The sequence below is a fragment of the Lycorma delicatula genome, chromosome 1 (genome assembly GCF_047948215.1).
Source record: "Lycorma delicatula isolate Av1 chromosome 1, ASM4794821v1, whole genome shotgun sequence".
In the NCBI taxonomy this organism is placed as follows: domain Eukaryota; kingdom Metazoa; phylum Arthropoda; class Insecta; order Hemiptera; family Fulgoridae; genus Lycorma; species Lycorma delicatula.
In genome coordinates, this window is record NC_134455.1 from 83,800,878 (window position 1) to 83,821,469 (window position 20,592).

The 20,592-nt window shown below is 29.9% G+C and overlaps 1 protein-coding gene across 7 annotated transcripts in view; it reads left to right on the forward strand.

The window, feature by feature from the left end:
- Positions 1-20,592, forward strand: part of Asph (Aspartyl beta-hydroxylase) — a 156,717-nt gene that overhangs the window by 33,598 nt on the left and 102,527 nt on the right. For all 7 annotated transcript variants that reach the window (XR_012755258.1, XM_075357279.1, XM_075357235.1 and 4 more), the window contains one exon: positions 15,570-15,740. Coding sequence is in view for 6 of the 7 variants with exons in the window: in XM_075357279.1 (XP_075213394.1) it covers positions 15,570-15,740 (171 nt within the window). In the remaining variant the exon portion in view is untranslated. The remainder of the gene's footprint in view (positions 1-15,569; positions 15,741-20,592) is intronic.

The following is a 20,592-nucleotide window of genomic DNA, read 5'->3' on the forward strand; positions in this document are numbered from 1 at the left end:
TTATTTATTTTATCCCTTATTTAAATTTTTGAACTTTCTAGCATGCAAATATTGTTACATTTCATATGCTTTTTTATCTCTTCTTTTATCAAATGATTACTCCTAGACACTGATTCCCACAAATTCTCTTGTTGCTTCCCCCGTTGATCTAAATGTGAAGTTACTTTAATTCCAGAACTTTTGACAGAAGAATGTGGTATGATGTTAATATTTGGACAGGAGGCTACAATTCTGTAGATCAGCCTTCCCGAAGATTGGAAAAAGATGCTGATTGCAGCCACTCTTAATTTAGAGAACAGATACTGCTTTGAAACCACTTCTAATTTGGAGAACGCTTCTGTGAATTACTTTTTAGTCTGGCTCCTAATATTCAACTGGTCCATCTCGGGAGACCCTACTTGTAGCTAAGCTGGCATAACTCTTACCAACAGTGTTCAAGATCACCAGAGCACTTAAGCTTCACCAGCAACATCAAGGTTTTGTACTCTCTAGTTTACTGTCTAGGATTACACTATCTGTCTCAGTCTTCATTATGCTTTAACTTATTTAAAGCAACAATCAGTTTTGCTTTCTATTAGATTAATGGCATTCATTATATAGCCAGTTGAAGGTGCCACTTGTATTTCGGTAAGTTTGGTATGATTTGTGAAATATAATCAGATGAGTGATGAAAGCAACAGAAAACAGTTTCATTTCTCACATTCTTTTAGCCTGATATGGGTTGTCTCCATTTTTAGAAATGATTTGTGATCAAGTTACCTACAACCATTTGGCTTCGGCATTGATATATTTTGTAATTATGCCCTTATAATATTTTACTGTTGTTTTTGTATTTAACTGTTTGTATATTCTAATCATTTATAGAAGCTGAAGATTTAATCCCACAAAAGTGCTCTAACTGATTTATTAATAAAATCGTTTTCCTTTCTTTGTTACTCAATGATGATTTTAATTTAATGTTGATTAAAATTATTAAATACTTACAATATATTTTTTATATATATACTGTGTATTATATATACACACTGTGTAAATATAAAAAACAGTGTGCCAAATATGTAATGAGACAACTAGCATTATATCGAAACTAAGAACTTTATTTTAATTTTGCAGTTACATGGATTCAAAATAATCCCTTGTACTTCCACACATTTACATCGATCATACAAGTTGTTGAAAGAACGATGGAAATCCTGATTGTGTATCTCTTTCAATCTGTCTGTCACAGATGTTGGATGTCCTCAATGTCACTGAAATATTCTCCTTTTAAAGCACATTTAATTTTCAGAATTAGAAAAATGTCAGCAGGTGCCAAATCAGGCAAATAGGGTGGGTGTTCGAGTACACAGATCTGTTCTGATGCTAAAAACTGTTTCATGGGTAGTGCGCAGTGAGCTGGTACATTGTCATACAGAAGAACCCAACTCTTGCTTTAGTACAGATGTGTCCTGATATGACACATGCGAGCAAAGAGATGTTGCATGACTCCTAAGTAGTACTGTCCAGCCACTGATGTGCCCTCAGGGAGAAATTCACAATGGATCACTCCAGAAGCATAGAAAAAAACAATCACCATTGTCTTGATTCATGATTTCTGCAACCTGATTTTCTTCTGTCTCTCTGATGATGTTCCATACTTTGATGTTTTATGTCTAGGTCAAACTTAAAACACCTTTGTAAACTCTGTAAACTTCTGATGCCATTTTTCCTAATGTACAGTAAAATTTTATCATAGCTCTTTGATCCATGATGCTATGTTTGACCACCGCTACTTGCACAATGTTACATTCACGGCTGTTATGCATGCACTGAGTGAGTCATCAACACGATCAAAGCGCCTGCGTGTTCAGCACAATCTATTGGGTGAAATGGTTACCACGTTTGGTGTATTTCTTTAAAGTGTTCCTGGAAAAAAATTAGTCTTATTAACTATTTGGCACACTGTGTATATAATGGTTGGTCCAAGTTGGCCCAGGTGACCTTAGAGCTTCTCAAGGCTGACCCCGGGATCTTACAGGGGCCTACCCAGGGCCACAGAGCTTGCTCCGCCCACCGTTTCCCCAAAGCTCACTTCAGTCACCATACCTATCTTGCCAGAGGGCTCCACCCCCTTCTGCGCAGTGTTTGTTACCCTCAAGGTTGTGAGAATAATAATGATAACAATTAATATATTCAGGCTTCATAGAAACCTGAAAAAGAAACTAAATTACCTTTGATAATGAAAAATGTATAACTTATTTCTGTTGCCATGGTGACAGAAATATAATAATGAAGTAAAAGGATTAATCCTTTTTTGTAATGAATACTTTTAACCAACAACTTCTGCAGGAGGGCAAGGGCCTGAGCATATGGCTTAAAACCTTCCCTGGGATAACATGACTGTATCCTACAAATTTGAAAGCAATCAATCAGTTAGTTTTCACGTGACGCCAAAACAAGCTAACAAACTTTCAGCTTTATATATAAAATATATGTACATACATACATCCCACAAAAGTTTATTCAGTAAATTAAAAAAGAACTAGTTAAAAACTTTACTTTATTTTATTTTACAGATTACACATCACTTTGTTGATAATGTTTGTCAATAATTTAATCATCAGTTTTAATTATATTTAGTTATACTGAACATTTTCTTATGTGTTTTTTTTTCCATTACATCATGGTTTGTTAATAGACACTCAGTGTTACGTGTTAATAAGTATCAATTGTTTATTTACTGTTTATTGTAAATTAAAAGGAAGTATGTATCACTATCAAAAATGCATACTTATCAGTACTGTTCATTTTGTTTTAATTAGTCTAGAATTAGTCAATCTTTTTTTATACAAATTTATTTGGATGCAGCTAAATAGTGTTTTATTATAACTTTATTAAGACCATGTATAAATTTAATAACATTTATGGTGAGCATATTATCTTAATCTACAATGACATTAAATTTTTTTATAGTATCATTTGTGTTATAATTATTTAAAAACAGGCTTTTTTAATCTTCATAAAGATCATGTTCAATCTATATTGAAAATTAAGAATTGTCCTAGAAGCAAGTTTTTGTACTGCCTACATTTAGAACTACTACATACTACTACTACTACTACTACATTTGAAACTACCTGTAGGAGAAGGTCACATCTCATCATCATTGCTACTTACCAATTTCCTTGATGTTTTTTTCTCAGGCTATGTTCTGCTGAAGTTTAAAAGCTGGACCTTATATCTTTTTACTGCATTATTTTTTGCATTTCAAGATGTTAGGTATTCCATACATATAATGTTTAAATCTAACCTCTAATGTTTAATAAAGAGACTGTGTCAAATCCCATATTTTTAAATCATATATATCAAGAAAATGTATTATCTAGATGATTTTGATTTAATATAAATTATAGATTTATCTAAATGACTGTTACAAGTAGATTAAAATGAAATTTTATTGTAAATTTTGTTTGGCTTATTCCAATGATTTGCAAGACATTAATTTTGTAATCAACTCTTTAATAATATAAATATTTTAAATTTTAACCAGTTAACAGGATTTATAAATGGATCCATTTTAAATGATAATCATTTAAAACAGACATTTATTCTAAGTTTGAAAAACTCACTTATTCATTATACAGTATGCAATTTTTGCATAGAAATGAAATCATTGTTCCTGAAAACTAATTGAAATTGTTGTTTGTTTAATTTTAAACATATATCCTCCTAATCACAATTGTAAAGATTTAAAAATATTAATATAAACATGGAATACTATATAAAAATTGATTAAAAGTTTAAAATTACATTATACACTCACTCTCTTTTTAAAAAAATAGAAGATTTTCTCAAAGAAGAATCTGTGAGGAATTACTCCAGTGTGTGTTTAAGCTTTATTCATTACAGATGTGTATTTATTTTATAGAAGTCCCTCTACAAAATAAAATTTAATTCACAGTTTTATAAATTTAAAAAAACTATGTTTTTTATAGCCAATTTGAAGATATATATATTTATTTATTTGTCATTAATAAATTATTATATATCATAATAATGTAAATATTCTCTGGTGGCAATCTGGTTCGGAGTGTTCACTCAAAAATTCAAGAAAATTGGAAAACAGTAAAAAATAAATAAATATTCTCATATTCCTGTCATTCTTAGTTCATATATGTCAGCATTTTCTAACGTTTTTCTCCATTTCCTTTTTATTTTTTTCTAAATATAGTAAAGAACATAATGAGTGTTATTGCACTTCTTTTCTTACTTTTATGGAAGCAGATATTTTAATTTCACAATTCTTATGAGTAGGTGTTTTTTTTATGAACTGCATTTTTTCAGCCTGTTCAGATTTTAGAGAAAAATAAAATTATAATTGTAAAACAAAGTTAAAAACAATAAAACTTGTGTAAAAATTATCTGATATTCTCTAAAATAATACTTTTCAATTTTGTAATTGTTGAGTTTTAGAAATCTGTGTCAAGTTAAAAACAATTTTTTGGTGTAGTCTGATTAAAATTAAGGGTTCAAAAATTATGTTTAGTTTTTAATATGAAACTGATTTTAGCAGTTATAATTAAAAGAATGGAAAAAATATTAGTTTTAAATTTTTAGAATGAACTTTATTTTAGAGGTCCATCTTTTTTTAAGTTTATTTTACAATACTGTAGATTTCTTTGTCTCTAAATTACTTTGCACTAAAAGAAATTTAGCGAAATTATGATATCTGCTGATTACACCGATAGACAAAACAAATTTTTTAAATGTTTGTGTGATACCATTTCTTGATTTGCTTTTTTTACGTACATTACAGATCTGTAAATACAATTTTTCTATCACCCTTAGTTTTATATAAAAAAAGTTTCAAAAAAATTAAGGGAAAATATAGTTAAAATTTATAATTTTGCATGGCCGTACCTGTGTTAGAATGATTTCATTGATGCTTTTATATGTAACCTCAATCAAATCCTGAATTAATGTTCAACAGTAATCAGTTAGCATGTTAGTATTCCATTTCCCTTTATAGTGGCTTTCCATCACCGAAAGGTCTTGGAGGAAATGTTCACCGTGTTCGTCACTTATGTCTCCGAGTTTGTCCAGGAAAATCCAGATGTGAGTGGAGGAAATGTATTTTCAAAGACATATTACATCCCATAGCTCTGTATGAAGTAAGAAGTTGATTAATAAAATCGTGGTAATTGTCGGATTTTTGTTTTCCGAGAAAAGTTTTGCAAACAACTTTAAATGAAGCTCGAGCTGCACTTTCTACATTATTTAACATTGAGTTAAATACTTAATCTTTGGCCAACTCTTATTGTAGGACCAACAAATATTCCTTCTTTAATTTTTCCTTCACTTACATTCGGAAATTTCTGCCTGATGTACAAAAATCCAGGACTATCTTTCATTCCTTTTACAGAATTTTTCATTAGTCGTAGCTTGATGTGGTGAGGGGGTAAAAATATTTTTTTGGGTTCAACTAAGGGGTCATGAATAATATTTTTCCCATTTGGAATTAAGTTGTCTCATTTCTTTCACTCTTTGGTAACATAATGTTTATCCCTAGCTCGGCTGTCCCATTCACAAAGAAAACACATGTACTTAGTATAGCCTAACTGTATACCTAACAAAATAGCTATAACTTTCAAATCACTTTACATATTCCAGCTATGTTTTTTATAATTTATTTTTTCAAGAACATCTTTCATCACATGGTATGTCTGTTTCAAATTAATACCGTAAGCGATTGGTATCAAAGGATATTTGTTACCATAGTGTAATGGAACCACTTTTAAACTATACTTGGACAAATCTATGAAAAGGTGCCAGTCCTCAGGTTTATGAACTTGTCCTAAGTGCAACATAAGCTCATCAATATTTGTGCAATAAACCAAATTATTTTCATCAATAAACCACTGAGAAAGTTCTTTTTGTTAGCTTTGAAAGCCCAAAATTTTTCATTTTTTTGAAGTAAATTCCAACCTTTCAGTTTTGATCCTAACTGTTCAGCTGGATTTTTGATAAATTTAAACCCCTAACCAGGTCATTTAATTCATCTTGTGATATAAGATGTGGCTTATTGGAAGATAATTCAAAATTAAAATGATTGTTGCCTTCTTCAGTACTGCCTGATTCTTCATCGCTGCTTTCAAAATATACATTCACAGGTGGCTCAGGAACTGGAATAATTTTACTGTGAGTTACAGGCCTGATTGCAGATTGCAATGAAGGATATTTTACAGTATATTTAGATTTTTTAGAAATTCCAGACACACTTGTTAAGCAAAAGTAATAATCGAAACCATAGGTACACCAGATGGCAAAGCCTTCCGTGTACCTTTCAGCCATCCTCCTAAATATTCTGAACAGTTAGTGCATACTATATGAGGAGTCTTATTCTGATCACCAATTTTACACTGAAAGTACAAATGATATGCCTTTTTTTAATTAAAGTTGTAATTTGTTTTTCTGTTTGATTTTATGGTAAACTCACCATTTACATAACAAAAGGCATCCACATCATTTACACAATTTCGAGGCATGACACTGCACTGTCAACAAACTTAAGACAGCAATAAGACTGAACAATTTTAATTCATCCCTAAATCCATTGCTTAATACAAATAACACAGCTGTATTTTCAGCAACATGTTTTAACCTGCACAGACATGATTAATCTTGTCCATGAAGGCTCACTCTCCAGTCTTAGATATGATGACATATGTGACTATGATATGATTTAATTCTTAGCCCCCTAAATCCATTGCTTAATACAAATAACACAGCTGTATTTTCAGCAACATGTTTTAACCTGCACAGACATGATTAATCTTATCCATGAAGGCTCACTCTCCAGTCTTAGATATGATGACATATGTGACTATGATATGATTTAATTCTTTGTCTAGTATTGTTTATTTCAAATTATGTTAACAAAGTTTATAAAAATGAGCGAACAAAATGCAATATAAGAGCTTAAAATCCCAACTATATGTTGAAAAGTTAAAAAAATCCTTTAATTAAAATTTACAAATTTTCAAAAATGGTGGGTGATAGAAAGATTCTGAATTCATATTCATTTTCAGCATCAAAAAATAAATGAAAATCATGTAGTTAGGAAACAAAAATTATTTTTATCAGTGTTATTTACAACAGATTGTATGTTTACTTACTGTGGTGTTACTGTGTTGAATGTTTAATATATATGTGCTTGTTTATTTTGAAGATGTTAGATTATGTATTATGCAAATTTCTATATATTTTTTTATATATCATAATTTTTCCCTTGATCTTTTGGAAATAAATAAGAGGCTTATTTTTTGTGGTTACATGCTTTTAATACTATAACAGTTTTATATAGGATACCTCTAAGATACATATAATCTAAATCATACTCAATTGCTTAACTCCAGTAATTAACAGGAATACTGTGTTAACACAACTTAGAGTAATAAATGTATATGAAATAGTTGTATATCTAAAAACTTAAATTTTTGTAATAAATATTGGTGTTCATCATTTTTATTAAAGGATAATTATACAATTCAAATTGTTTTCTTCTTTCAGTTACCATTTTGCCTTATGACATGTGGTCTAAATTCAGATCAACTGAGACTTATTTGCCTTGTAAAACATTTATACACATGGTTTTGTCGACTTTTAACTACACTTCCTGATTCTTGTCTAACCACCTTATCATGATCATTAGCCTAAAACTTCTAAAGAGCCTTCTATTTCCTTTTCATTCCCAGTTTTTTGATTAATCAATTTTTTTGTTTCCTCTTAATTTCTCCAGCGTTGTTTTATTTGATTAATATAATTTAGATATTGATCACATTTTTTTTCTTAAAAACATTTTCTTCCATAAATGATTACTTCTGGTATTAAAATATCATTTAATGAATTTTCTTTTTAAATTCTTCATGGATTTCATATTTTTTGTTTATAAATTTTAAGTGCCATTAACTGCTTTGATGTTTAGTCATTAACAGATTCTAACAACATGCAATGAAACTGTGCACCCGCATTGGTTAACTTCATTAATGTACAGAATCTAATTTTCTAATAATTTTGAACTATACCAACAGTGTTTATTTATGTTTATGCTTATTTTGCATTGCTTAGTTTTACTATCACTTAAGATATTCCAGGTTTTTAGGAACAATCAGAGCGCAATTTGATGTCTTACATAGGATCTCCCTATTAATTATTACTCTTAAATACTTAATTTCCTATCCATGATCCAATTACTTTCTCGTAAATTCTTTGCAAAATTCCATCTATTTCACATTGGCTGCATGCATTACTGGCATACATTCTTCAGTTCTCAGTTCAAATATTTACATATTTACTTAGTGCTGATTCCAAATTTCTTGCCTGTATCCTCAGATTATATGATATGTGCTATCTAAAAATGTGCTAATACTTGGGCTGATATAGGCTCATAATCTCTATATCTGATTTTAACCTCTATGGATCCTTTTCTTAGCATGTATATTTCTTTCATTTTGAACTAAAAATACCTGTGTTAAAAAATAAATAATTAAATTTTTGGATGCTAATTTTAATTCTTTCAAAATTTTATGAAACTTTTATGATTGTAGTTAAAAGAAATTTAAATATTTTTATTATTTTAACTAAAATTTGTATAATTTAAGATTGTTGCATTTGTTTACTAACAAATTAATACTTGATTATACATTGTGTTGCCTTATTTTTACTCTTATACCAATTAGATCTGTTTAGGTTCAAAGGTTAAATTTCAAATTGATACTGCATATGTATAGGTTAAAATCTCTTTTTTAAATTATTAATCATTTGTTATTATGAAAACAGTGTTAATATTACTGTATTACAGTGTTAAGTACTAACTTTTAAAAATGTTTGTGTAGGTTTAGTTATATTTTAAAACAGATAAAATCATCAAATATTCAAGCTTATTCCCTAATCTTAATGTAGTTAAGTGTTAATAAAAGTTTTTGTGATATGTGCAATGGCCAACAACAATTTGAAATGACTTAATACCCTTTGTGGAATAATATGACTATTTTTGCTTTATACCTTCTTTTCCAGAAAATTTCCTGGGTTTTAAATTTTTCTTTTTTGTAATCAAATTTCCAGCAAGTGAACTAAACGTAGCCTCACCTGCCTATTCATAAATCCATGCCCTATGTCATTTAACATCAGTAGTCCAATTGTATTTATGTCATCTGTGTATTCAGTAGTCACCTAACCTAGTAAGCATTTTGATCTGAAGTTAGGCTTTCTGGATAGGTGCCAGATAGAAAAGAGAACTGATACATAAACAGATGTTTCCACCTAATGAAGCTTCCAAGAATATAATAATTCTACAGATCCTCACATCCTTAGCATAAATTCATGGTCATCCAGCTGAAACTTACAGAACATCATAGAAAAGAAAAGATCCTGGAAAAGGATGAATTGTGTATAATTCATTCAACCATATCTCCACTGAAGGGTAAATCCTATTGAAACTTAGATAATACTTGCAGAAATTTTCAAATTATTTCATTCAAATTCTGTGAAATGTCTGCCTACTAGATGATTTGCTTAGATGACTTCTGAAAAATGTAAAAATATTTTTCATTTTATATCTGTCACATTTTCTTATCTAAAAATATTTTTATTTGTTTAATAATCAAATTTTAACTTGTTTAAGTCTCGGTTTTTATCAATTCTGTACCATCAATATTTCTGTACACATATGTTTTTTCATTCTTCTGTATACAATATTGAATAATTGTGAATAGGGGGGACTGCAGTGGTTGTAGACTGTGTGGTTTGTTTTTATAAAATATATGTAGAAAATTATATATAATGATCTTTATTTTTTTTTAGATGCAAGTCTTCTGAAAAAAGTTATAACTTTTATTTTTTATTATTTTCTTTTATTTAACTTAAAATAAACATAATATGTTTATTCTAATCATAATTTATATCCAGTAGATTGTTATTTTTACCATATTACTAATCTATAACAAAAATACACTATTTCTAGTTGTTTTCAATTACTAAGACATTCTTTTTGTGTGTGTATATATATATATATATATGTGTGTGTGTGTGTGTGTGTGTGTGTGTATATATAAGAATATCACCTGGTTTAAGCCATTGTTTTCTAATAGTGCCAGATAGTGAGTGATTATCACTATACAAAAACCCTTAAGCTATTGTATTATTTACTTGCTCATAATCACCTTAACATTATTTGATAAAACATCTTTAGAATCACATTAAAATTTACAATTTCTTGATATCAACTGTTATACATGTACTGTAAGGCATATTTGTTGTTAGTTACTGCTTACAAACCAGTAAGATTTTAAAAAGTTGGCATTTAGTAATATTATGTTAAACTGTAAAGCAAAGTTTATACAGGAGTAGTCAAGTTGTATGTAGAATATGGTACTGTTTCAAAGTAGTGGATACAGTTGAATGAAGCTGCTATAAAATTATGTGGAAGGTGGTTGTGATAGATGTCTGATACGTATCGTGTAAAATTTTCTGATTTAAAAGACATGTTAAATTCAAATATATAATGACATACATTTTCAATGGCTAGGTATGATTGAAATAGTTAATTTTATTGTTGAAACTATGTGATTTATTAATGGACAAAATTATTCTCAAAGTTTACTTATTTACTTTTTTGTTTCAATTTATTTCTACAGTTTTATTTATTAATTATTAAATTTACAGATCAAGCCCAGTTTATTAATTACTAATAGATAGCTAAAATAAATAAGCTAGTACTGCAATATTGGTTTGACTAAATTTGACCAAATTATCATACTCAAAGGTAATTAATTGTTTATTATACTTAGACAAAGGTTACTTGCTTGTAATAACTGACTATGATGCATTGCCCTTATTCATTCAGTCTATTTCTGTAGTAATTGATATATTATTAGAAGTTTTAATATTCCTACTGGAAGAAACAAGTAGCTAAATTTTCGATTGTTTGAAACAATTAATCAGTGCCACATAAATAGTTACCATTCAATTTCTTCCTGACCTAAGTCATGCATTCTAAAGATCTGTACATCGCTTGATTTTTTATATAAGATGGTAAATAATACCATTCTGCATATTGATTGATTATATATTTTGAGTCATGTGTTTATATATTTTTACCTGCCCTTGCTTGTAACTTATTTCATGCTAATATTGACAATAAACACTAATATGCTAATATTAACAATATGAACAACACATTGTTAGTATTAGAATGAAAAAGTTATTTTATAAAATTAGTCCCTTTAAAGAAACTGTTGCTGATTTGGTGTAAAATAAAACCAGTATTACTGATAACAGAAATCAACTCTTTATTCAGTAATGCTCTAGGAAGACAACTTATTAATAAGATTAAGTAAAATTATAAAAAGAGATTGCTATTATTTACAATAACTTCACATGACTGATGGTTCTTAAACATTAAAACATTCTATATATATATATATATATATACATACACACACTCTGTATTTACTACTATATTACTATATAGGTTGCAGTTTTTTAACCCAGAATCGCTGAGGAAAAATAGGGTGCGGTTTGTGTTTGAGATATTAGGCCTGTAGGTCACTTCACTCCACAATTAATAAAAGAATTTATTAATTAACAATAAAAATTTTGAAACATACCTTTTGAAGATAATATTGACTGCATTTGCACTTATAACATCTAGCTCTACTCATCAGTTGACTCTTCCTAACCACCCACCATAGTCCTTGCTTTCAGAAGATTTGGTTTCCATATTGCATAGTCTTCAGTGCCATCCATCAAGTTTGAAATGGAGATGGAGATGACTTTGAAATTATAGGTGACCATTTCATGTGGTATTAGTGTCCATGCAGCCACAATTCACTCACAGAATTGAGATAATTTCAGATGCCTGGTCGAAGTCACGTCCATCAAATTGCATCCCCAGTCGTGATAAAAATGTAGCAAATTTAGGCTTAAAAGGCAAATATTAATGAAAACATCTAGTGGTTGTAACATGCCAGCCATCCCCCTGGTATCACAACCATGTTGTACTTTTCTTGTGGCAACTTTGCCTTTACTTTTTTGTTAAGTGGTCTCTAAAACTGTCTATGACTAGCATGAATCTGTGATGTAACTTCAGATCCACCATTGTTGTCTGAGAAACTCTCATGCTCTTTGATAATAATTGATGCGTACCAAACTATAACATTTCTATGGACACAGAAAATCCACTTGCCAATGTTTTCTTAACATATTCCAGCAATTGGTTTCTACTGCCGGGTATGTTGCCTTTTTGCCATGAAAAAATTTTTAACTATGGGATGTGTCTTAAGAGCATCTTTTATACCAATCCATCCTCACACATTTTTCTCATCCACATCGAACTTCCTTCCAGCTCCTCGGTTTCTATTTTCTTGAGCATAACAGTTACAAATGTAACTTGTTACGGTGCCCATATTTCACTGCTTAGTGAGTAACCAGCCAACTAATGAAAGAGTATACACGATACTGGTAATGCTCTACACCCTCTCCCCCTTTGTCTCATTTGGTGCCATTACCTGGCAAGCAGTAGAAGCTTTTCAACATTCATCCCTCCTGTGCGAAGGGGTACCATTATGTGGAAGTGCAACTCTTAGGAATTTACAACGTTGTCAAGTTTCTTGATACTACTATCTCTGTTTTGGTCTTGACAAAATTCTAAGAAAATCATTTTTTCCTAAAGTTTTAGTCTCAGAAAGCGGGTGCGACTTAACACATAATTATGCTGTATATATTTTAAAATGTTAGCAAAATAATTTAAACATCTTTTCAGTAGTCAACTTTTCTGTAAACAATTTTTTGTTCAGTAGTCGCCATCTTGCTAGTGGCGCTGTCAAGTGGAAAGATAAGTAATCACTATGGTCAACTAAAACTATACTTTTTGCTCTTTGATTCTAATCTTAAATCAACACTGTACACCTCATCCAAGAGATATTATAACAGATTAAAACCTCAATTTTTTTTTGTACACCATAATGTATTGATATCAACAATTAAAAAATGTGACGAAAAGAGTTGATTGTTATTAAAAATAAATAATTTTCTTGAACGAAAATAGTTTTTTTTTTTTCAGTAATAAATTTCTAAAATTAAATTCATTAAAGTATAATTAATATTAATTATTTTATTTATTAATAGGTGTAGATATTTAAACTGTTGTTTCAGATCTAGTCAGTTGTTATGTAACTTTATAGTCTTTTCTTTTCTTAGTAGTTCAAAATTTACTTAGTTCTTGTGTACCAGGTGATCATTTAAAAAGTTACGACATTTATTATTTAACAGCTATCAGTCCTATCATGTTTTTGTTTGCAGCATATATACCATTTCCAGGAGGAACCTTTTTAAAATTATTTTCAAAGGGGTGGAACCCACTCTCCGCGCTACACCTATCCCAACTCAAAAGTCTTAAATGGCAGTGTAACATCTAATTATATTAATTGAAAACCTGAAAAAAATAATGAATTTTGGTGAAAAGAAAATTAAAATCTGCCCACCTCTTTTTGCTAGGTAGGTGCGAAAAACCATTTGGGGTAGTACTTTTTTTAGATTTCAGCCCAACAAAAATAAGTTTAAAATTATGTGATATTACTTCTTAAACCATTTGAAATAATCATAATCTGTGGATGAATACTGTGAAAATTTTTTTTTAAATTACCAACAAAATTTTGCTGTTAAATTTTTTCTAAATTTTCAAGGGTTGAAAACATATTTTGTTAAATGAGATGATGTAGCCTGTGACACCTCATTGGAAGGCCCTTTGAATGACAAGTAATTTGGTACAAATTAAATTAAAAATCGGTTCACTGGTATTGAATTTATAATTAAAAATGTGGTTTTTTTGGGGGGTTATGTTGGGATACAGTGTTAATGACCCAAAGCATTAGGTCTGAAATCATTTGTTCTTGTTAAAAATATGGGTTTCAGGCTTCTCCAGCATTGAAAAAATGTATGCTGTTACAATGCTCTTACAATTTTATTTTTCATCTCTTGTATGTTAGTACAAATTTCAATAATTAAAAATTATTGATTTTAAATGACCCCCACAAAAAAAAGTCCAGTGGTATAAGATCAGCAGACCTTGCTTGCCACTCAACTGTTCCTCTTCTATCTACCCAATGCCCAGGAAACATTCAGTCAACCATTGCCAAACTGGAAGTGAATAGTGAGCAGGTGCTCCATCTTGCTGAAAGTGAAGCATGTCTTCGTTAAGTAACATATTTCCATTGTCATCTAACTGATTTTCTGAGGCATGGACTATTAGTGGGTGAATAACTTCATCCAGCAACTGCAAATACTTTTCACCTGTCAAATTCCCATTAATAAATACTAGACCGATTATGTTTTCATTATAAATCCCGACCCACACATTTATTTTTTCAGGATGTTGTAGGTTTCCAACATTGAAAACATGAGTATTTATATCACTCCAGTATCACGAATTGAGCTTTGAGAATTTGCTACTATATTTCCTAAGATTCCAACCAAAGTTAATTTGTCTAAAACCTTTTGTCATGCACGTTTCTTATTCATGACAGATCTCATTTCCTGGAGTTTTTTTTACAAATTTTACAATCTATGAATGTAAGACATTTGTTTTTGGATGCCGTTTATTAAACATTTGGGCAGTTCTAGCATATTTATTTTGTTCTCCGTATGTAAAAATTAGTTCTGTCCTTTTCCAGATTTTAAGTCATTTTAGTGAGACAGATTTACTAAAGACAAGAAATAAAGGCCAAATGGTAGAACAATAACACAAACTAAATGCCAATTTTATCTAAAGAACACAAACAATTTAAATAAAACATGACAAAATAAATACAATAAATATTTTTTGCCACTAATTGTATACAATATGAAAGAAAAAAATTTGCAAAAATTTATCATAGATACTAAGATCTCAGTAATTAGCAGAAAATTATAACCTGTTTTAACAGTGTAATCAATTTTTCAACATGTTGCCAGCCCAAAGAAGTAGGTGCCTTATTATTGTTTTTTTGTATTTTTAACTAATGTTATAATGCTGTGTTTACTGGTATGTTTTTTCAATGCTGAAGAAACCTAAAAACCATATTTTCAACAAGTACGTACGATTTCAGTCCTAATGCTTTAGGTCAGTAACACTGTATCCCAACATAACCCCCAAAAAAAACACATTTTTAATCATAACTTCAAACCACATAACTTCAATCACAATACCAGTGAACCAATTTTTATGTTATTTGTACCAAACTATTTGTCATTCAAAGGTCCTTCAAATGAGGTGTCACAAGCTACATCGTCTCATTTAAAAAAACAAGTTTTCAACCCTTGACAATTTTTAGGTGTAGCAGTGATGGGAGGTAGGTTCCACCTCTTTGAAAATAATTTTAAAATTATTTCCCCCAAGAATGGTATATATGCCTGCAACAGAAACATGATGGGACTGATAGCTGTTGAATAATAAATGTGGTAACTTTTTAAGTGATCACCTGGTATAAAATTATTTGTCACTCTCTTTTCAAGTATTTATTTCATGTTGAAATTTGGCGAAAATTTGTTTGCAGAAGAAACCTTAGAAGATTTAGGATCAGTTAATCCTGAAGAAGTGATTCATGTGCAAAAAGATGCTCTTCTTGGTGGTAATATCTGCGCCAAAATTGTATTCTTCTGTCTTCTTGGGGCAATTGGTGTTATGGTTGGTCTTATAATTGTTGAGTATAGAGGATCAAAGGAAGGTTAGTTACATGCTTTATTAATAGATTTTAAGTTGAGTAAGTCTTGCACTAACAACCTACTTTATCAGCATCATTGCCATGTCAGTTGAGAGAAAAAAAAATTCGTTTATGGAGAATTCAGTTCTATTGCATTTTAATATATAGCACAAAAAAAAAGTTTTTTATTTGAAGTGTTATATCCTATGTCACTTAATGGAAAAAATTGAGTTTTTTAACACATCAGACTTATTCATCAGCGTTTCAATTTATTTGAAAAAAAATTATTACAGAAAATGACACCTAAAAGTACCTTTTTTGGCTGTTTTTATAAAATGTAATTTCAAGTTCTATAAATTTGTAAATAGATAAAAAAATTACATTTTAAGTGTATTCAAAACAAATTTTTTCATAATTTTTGTTTTTTAATTTTGGTGATGGTTGATTTCATTAGTGGCCATTAAAAAAACACTATTTCAGCTCATTATTACATAATTTCATTTAACAAAGGGATGAAAGAACAGTTTTGAAGGAAGTTTAAAATTTTCATTAAAACTGATGAAAATCTCACCTTACTGTTAGAGAACGTATTCACTTCATAATACTCCATGGAATTGTTGGTATTGAATTTCACAGTAGTATGAAGTGACTGCACCCCTTTACCTACAATTACTAGAGATTTCTACGTATTTTAAAGGAAATCATTTATTATTGCTTATCCTTTTTATTCAACTATTCATATACAGAGTTTATCAAAAATAATGACCCAATTTCAAACACATATATTTCATAATAAAAATGTATTAAAATTACAAGAAAAATTACATATTTTCAAAAATGTTTAAAATTTCACTTACAAATTATAAATCTTCTATATGCCCTCCATCTGCTGCACAGTTAAAATCAAGACAATAGAAAAATTCTTCACTAACATATTTCAGTCAGTCTTTTGTTGCAGAAGTTACGGCAGCTGTTATCCTAGTTTTCAGTTCATCCAAATTAACAGGTAATGGTAGAACATTTCTTTGTTTCATTTTCTTTGTTTCACATTTCTTCAAAAGAAAAATTCACAAAGTGTAATGTCTGGGGATCTTCAGGGCCAAGAGTGTAGCGCCAAGTCTTGGGTTCCCATATACCATATCCAGCATTAAGGCAATGTTTCATTTAGAAACCGATAAACTTGGTTGTGCTAATGTGGCAGGACCCCATTTTGTTGAAAAATGAATTCTTAAGAGCGTTTATTTAATTGTGGAAAACCATTCCTGTAGCATCTCAAGAAAATAATAGCCTGTTACTGTATTTCCTTCAAAAAAAAGGGTCTTAATTTTTTTTTAACAAAACCATACAAAAAAACATTAATTTTGGTGAATCTGTCTCCTACTGTATAATGTCATGCGGATTCTCATACACGAACATTATGATGAAGATTTACCCCTTAAATGAAATATTGTTTCTCGCTAAAAATTATCCGCTATGAGAACCTGGCATCTTCCATGTAAACTAAGAACATATCCCAGAAATCGTTTTATTTTCTTTTGTCTCTTACATGAAGATCTTTTACTAGTTGTTACCAGTATGGCCTGAAATGCAACCATTGTCTTTAACACATGCCAAACAGTCATGAGGGATTTTAAATTATCAGTTAGCACAAGTGGACTTTTTCAGGCTTTACACAAAAGCTTCTTGAATTCGTTGTACATTTTCCTCTGAAGTGCATGATCGCTCTGGACTCTTTTTCTTACATAAATATCCCGATTCTTCAAATTGTTTATACCAGCAACAAATGTTCTTAGCTGATAGTAGACCAACCCACTGGGTTGATCTAGTGTGAACTCATCATTGGAAATCAGCTGATTTTGAAGTCGAGAGTTCTAAGGTTTAAATCCTAGTAAAGGCAACTTTTACACGTATTTGAATAGTAGATCATGGACACCGGTGTTCTTTGGTAGCTGGGTTTCAATTAACCACACATCTCAGGAACGGTTGACCTGAGATTGTACAAGTCTACATTTCATTTACATTCATACATATCATCCTCACTAAACAGAAAAAGAGAGATCAATCCTGAGACACTGTCAAGATGCACGCTGAACTGTGATTACGAACTGTCTTGCTAAATTGTAGAACACAGAACCTCCTTCTGTTGCATAGGCACCATGTTGTTTACAACCATGGTTAATGCTAGTATTGCAATCTGTTAGCCAGTATCCAAAATTCTAGGACCTGAATTTTCTAATGGTGCAAAATTTCATTCACTGAATGAAATTTTTCAAACAAATTGGGTACAAACTACCCAATTTGTTTGAAATCCGGTTTTTTTTTTGATACACCTGTAAATTACAAGATTATTTATATACAGTAGTAATCTTGTTAACAGATAATTTTAAAAAATCTCCTATGGTTACTGAGAGCCAAATTTGCTAAGTTTTTCTTTAAATGGCCTCATATTGAAACCATCTGTAAAAAATAAATGTCAAATAATGATTAAATGATAGAGAATACTGTTTTAAATACATGACATCCTAATTTTTTTTTATAAGTTAACAAAGATTGAAAATACAGTACGGTAAAAACAGTAGAATAATGAAGTACTGTTTTTATATAGTTTGCCCATAATTGCTACAAATTTTAAATAAATGAAACTTAAAAATAATGTAAAAGAGAAAAACAAAATTTAACGAGGTATTAAATTATTCTTTAAATACCACATTAGACTTTCTCCACTGCCATTACTGAAATGGCAGCGGAGTTGTGTGTTCATCTTAACAAATTTTAAAATTATAAGTGATAACTTAAGTTTTTCTGAATTTTAAGTTTTTTTAATAATTGATTGATGTAATTATAGAATTGTATACCAACTAATAATGCGGGATCCTACAAAGGTCAATTATTGGTATTAGTTTTTTTAAGTTTATTTATTCCAGTAACAGATTTCAGTTAATATTGAATTAATAAATAAATGTGTACAACATAGTTAAAGTATTAATAATTTGACTAGAACACTGAAATTATGTGATCTAATTTCAGTGTTCTCTGTTGAAAATAAAGAAAATTGTTTGATTAAGTGCAGTCAGTTTTTGCAAGTTTCCCAATATCAAAACATTTTGCCATATCATGCACATTTGAGTTTTTATTTTTCGTAAACATTTATAACTACTACTTTTTCTTTTAATGTCAAGCATTTACGTTTTTGAGACATTTTAAGTTGTGGTAATGATGGTTGTAATGATTTTTATAAAATACACAAAATTGAACATACATTAAACATATGTACAGAAAATGTACTTCAGAAAAAAATTGCAGTACAATACCATAACAAAAATCAGTGTCCAGTGTACACTTGTACATAACTGAGGACTTACGATGATGAATTGTTAAAAATCTTGCTGGATGATGATTGAAATCGTAACATCAGTGTCTAGGCGGGAAGTGATGCATTTCTCAATAGAAAAACAAATTAGTCTCACACCGAGTATAAAATAAAACAAGAAAAATTACAATTTTTATTCCTGTTGTCCATTTTTCATAACTGAAGAGTTTTTATAGGTAAATTCATTGTTTGTGTCCATTATTGAGAAGTATTTTATCCATTAACACCAATACAAAAATGCCAGAGAATCTAAACATGTCCGGTATTAAGAGAAATCTGTTATTGGGAAGAGTCCATTAAGAGAAGTTTCACTGTATTTAAATTGTAATAAAATTAGGTCATAAAACATAAGTAAATTTAATAGTAGTATAATTTATAAAATTAATTATAACTTTAAACTGTTTTGTTCACTTTTGAATGAACAAGTAAATTTTGAACATAAATATTCAAATTGCTAACTGTTTTAATGTAAATAGTTTAACTGTGATTATTATTTAAATTAGTTGGTCATAACAGTTATCAGTTATCAGTTTTTACTTTTAAAGATGACAATGCGTCATTCAGTTATTATTATTTTTTAGCTGATCCATTGGATTATGAGGGCCGTTCAGAAAGTTCTCAGTCTGACAAAGAAAACAAGATTTTTCAAAAAAACTTTTTATTTTCATTGTAGTCAGTCACCTTCCAATTTATACATTTAGATCTATGACTTTTCAGAACTTTTTAATACTCAGTGAAATGCAATTTGTCCAGTTCTGCAAAACAAGCAGTTATCTCAGCTTTGACTTCATCATTTCAAGTAAATCTTCATCTAGTGTGCCATATCTGAAGGTTTAGGAAGAAGAAATAAATGCTGAGAGCCAAATCTGGTAAATACGGCACATGTGAAAGCACCTAGAAGCATATTCCAATTCTCATGGAGTTATGTAGCAACAACCCAAGACATGTGTGCAGGCACATTATCACGGTGAAAGAGTATTTTCTTTTTGTACAGAGTGGATGTTTAGCCTGAACAGCACTTTTCAGTTGCTCCAGTAGTGAAGCATAATACTCCCTGCCTTTGGTCCAAGTAGTTTATGATGGTCCTATCATTTTCCAGGTAATCTATGAGCACCACACCACAAGAATCTCAAAAAACGATAGCCATGACTTTTCGTACAGATTGAAACATTTTAGCTTTCTTTGGCACACTTTCATCTGCTCCCACCCACTGTTTGGACTACTGTATGGTCTATGACGCATGATAATGAATCCATTTTTATCTGCTGTTATAAAATATTGAAGAAACTCAGTGGAATCAACTTTAAATAACATCCTTGAAAAATGTTCAGTCAACAAATGTGGTATTCATATTGTGGAAAGCATTTTCATACCAAAAATATCATGTAAAATGTATTGACATGATCTATGTTTGCAACATCAGCAAGCTCATGAACCTTTCAGTAGGCAATCATTTAATAACGTATTGTGAATTTTTTTGTCATTTTCATCAGTTTTAGTGGTTTT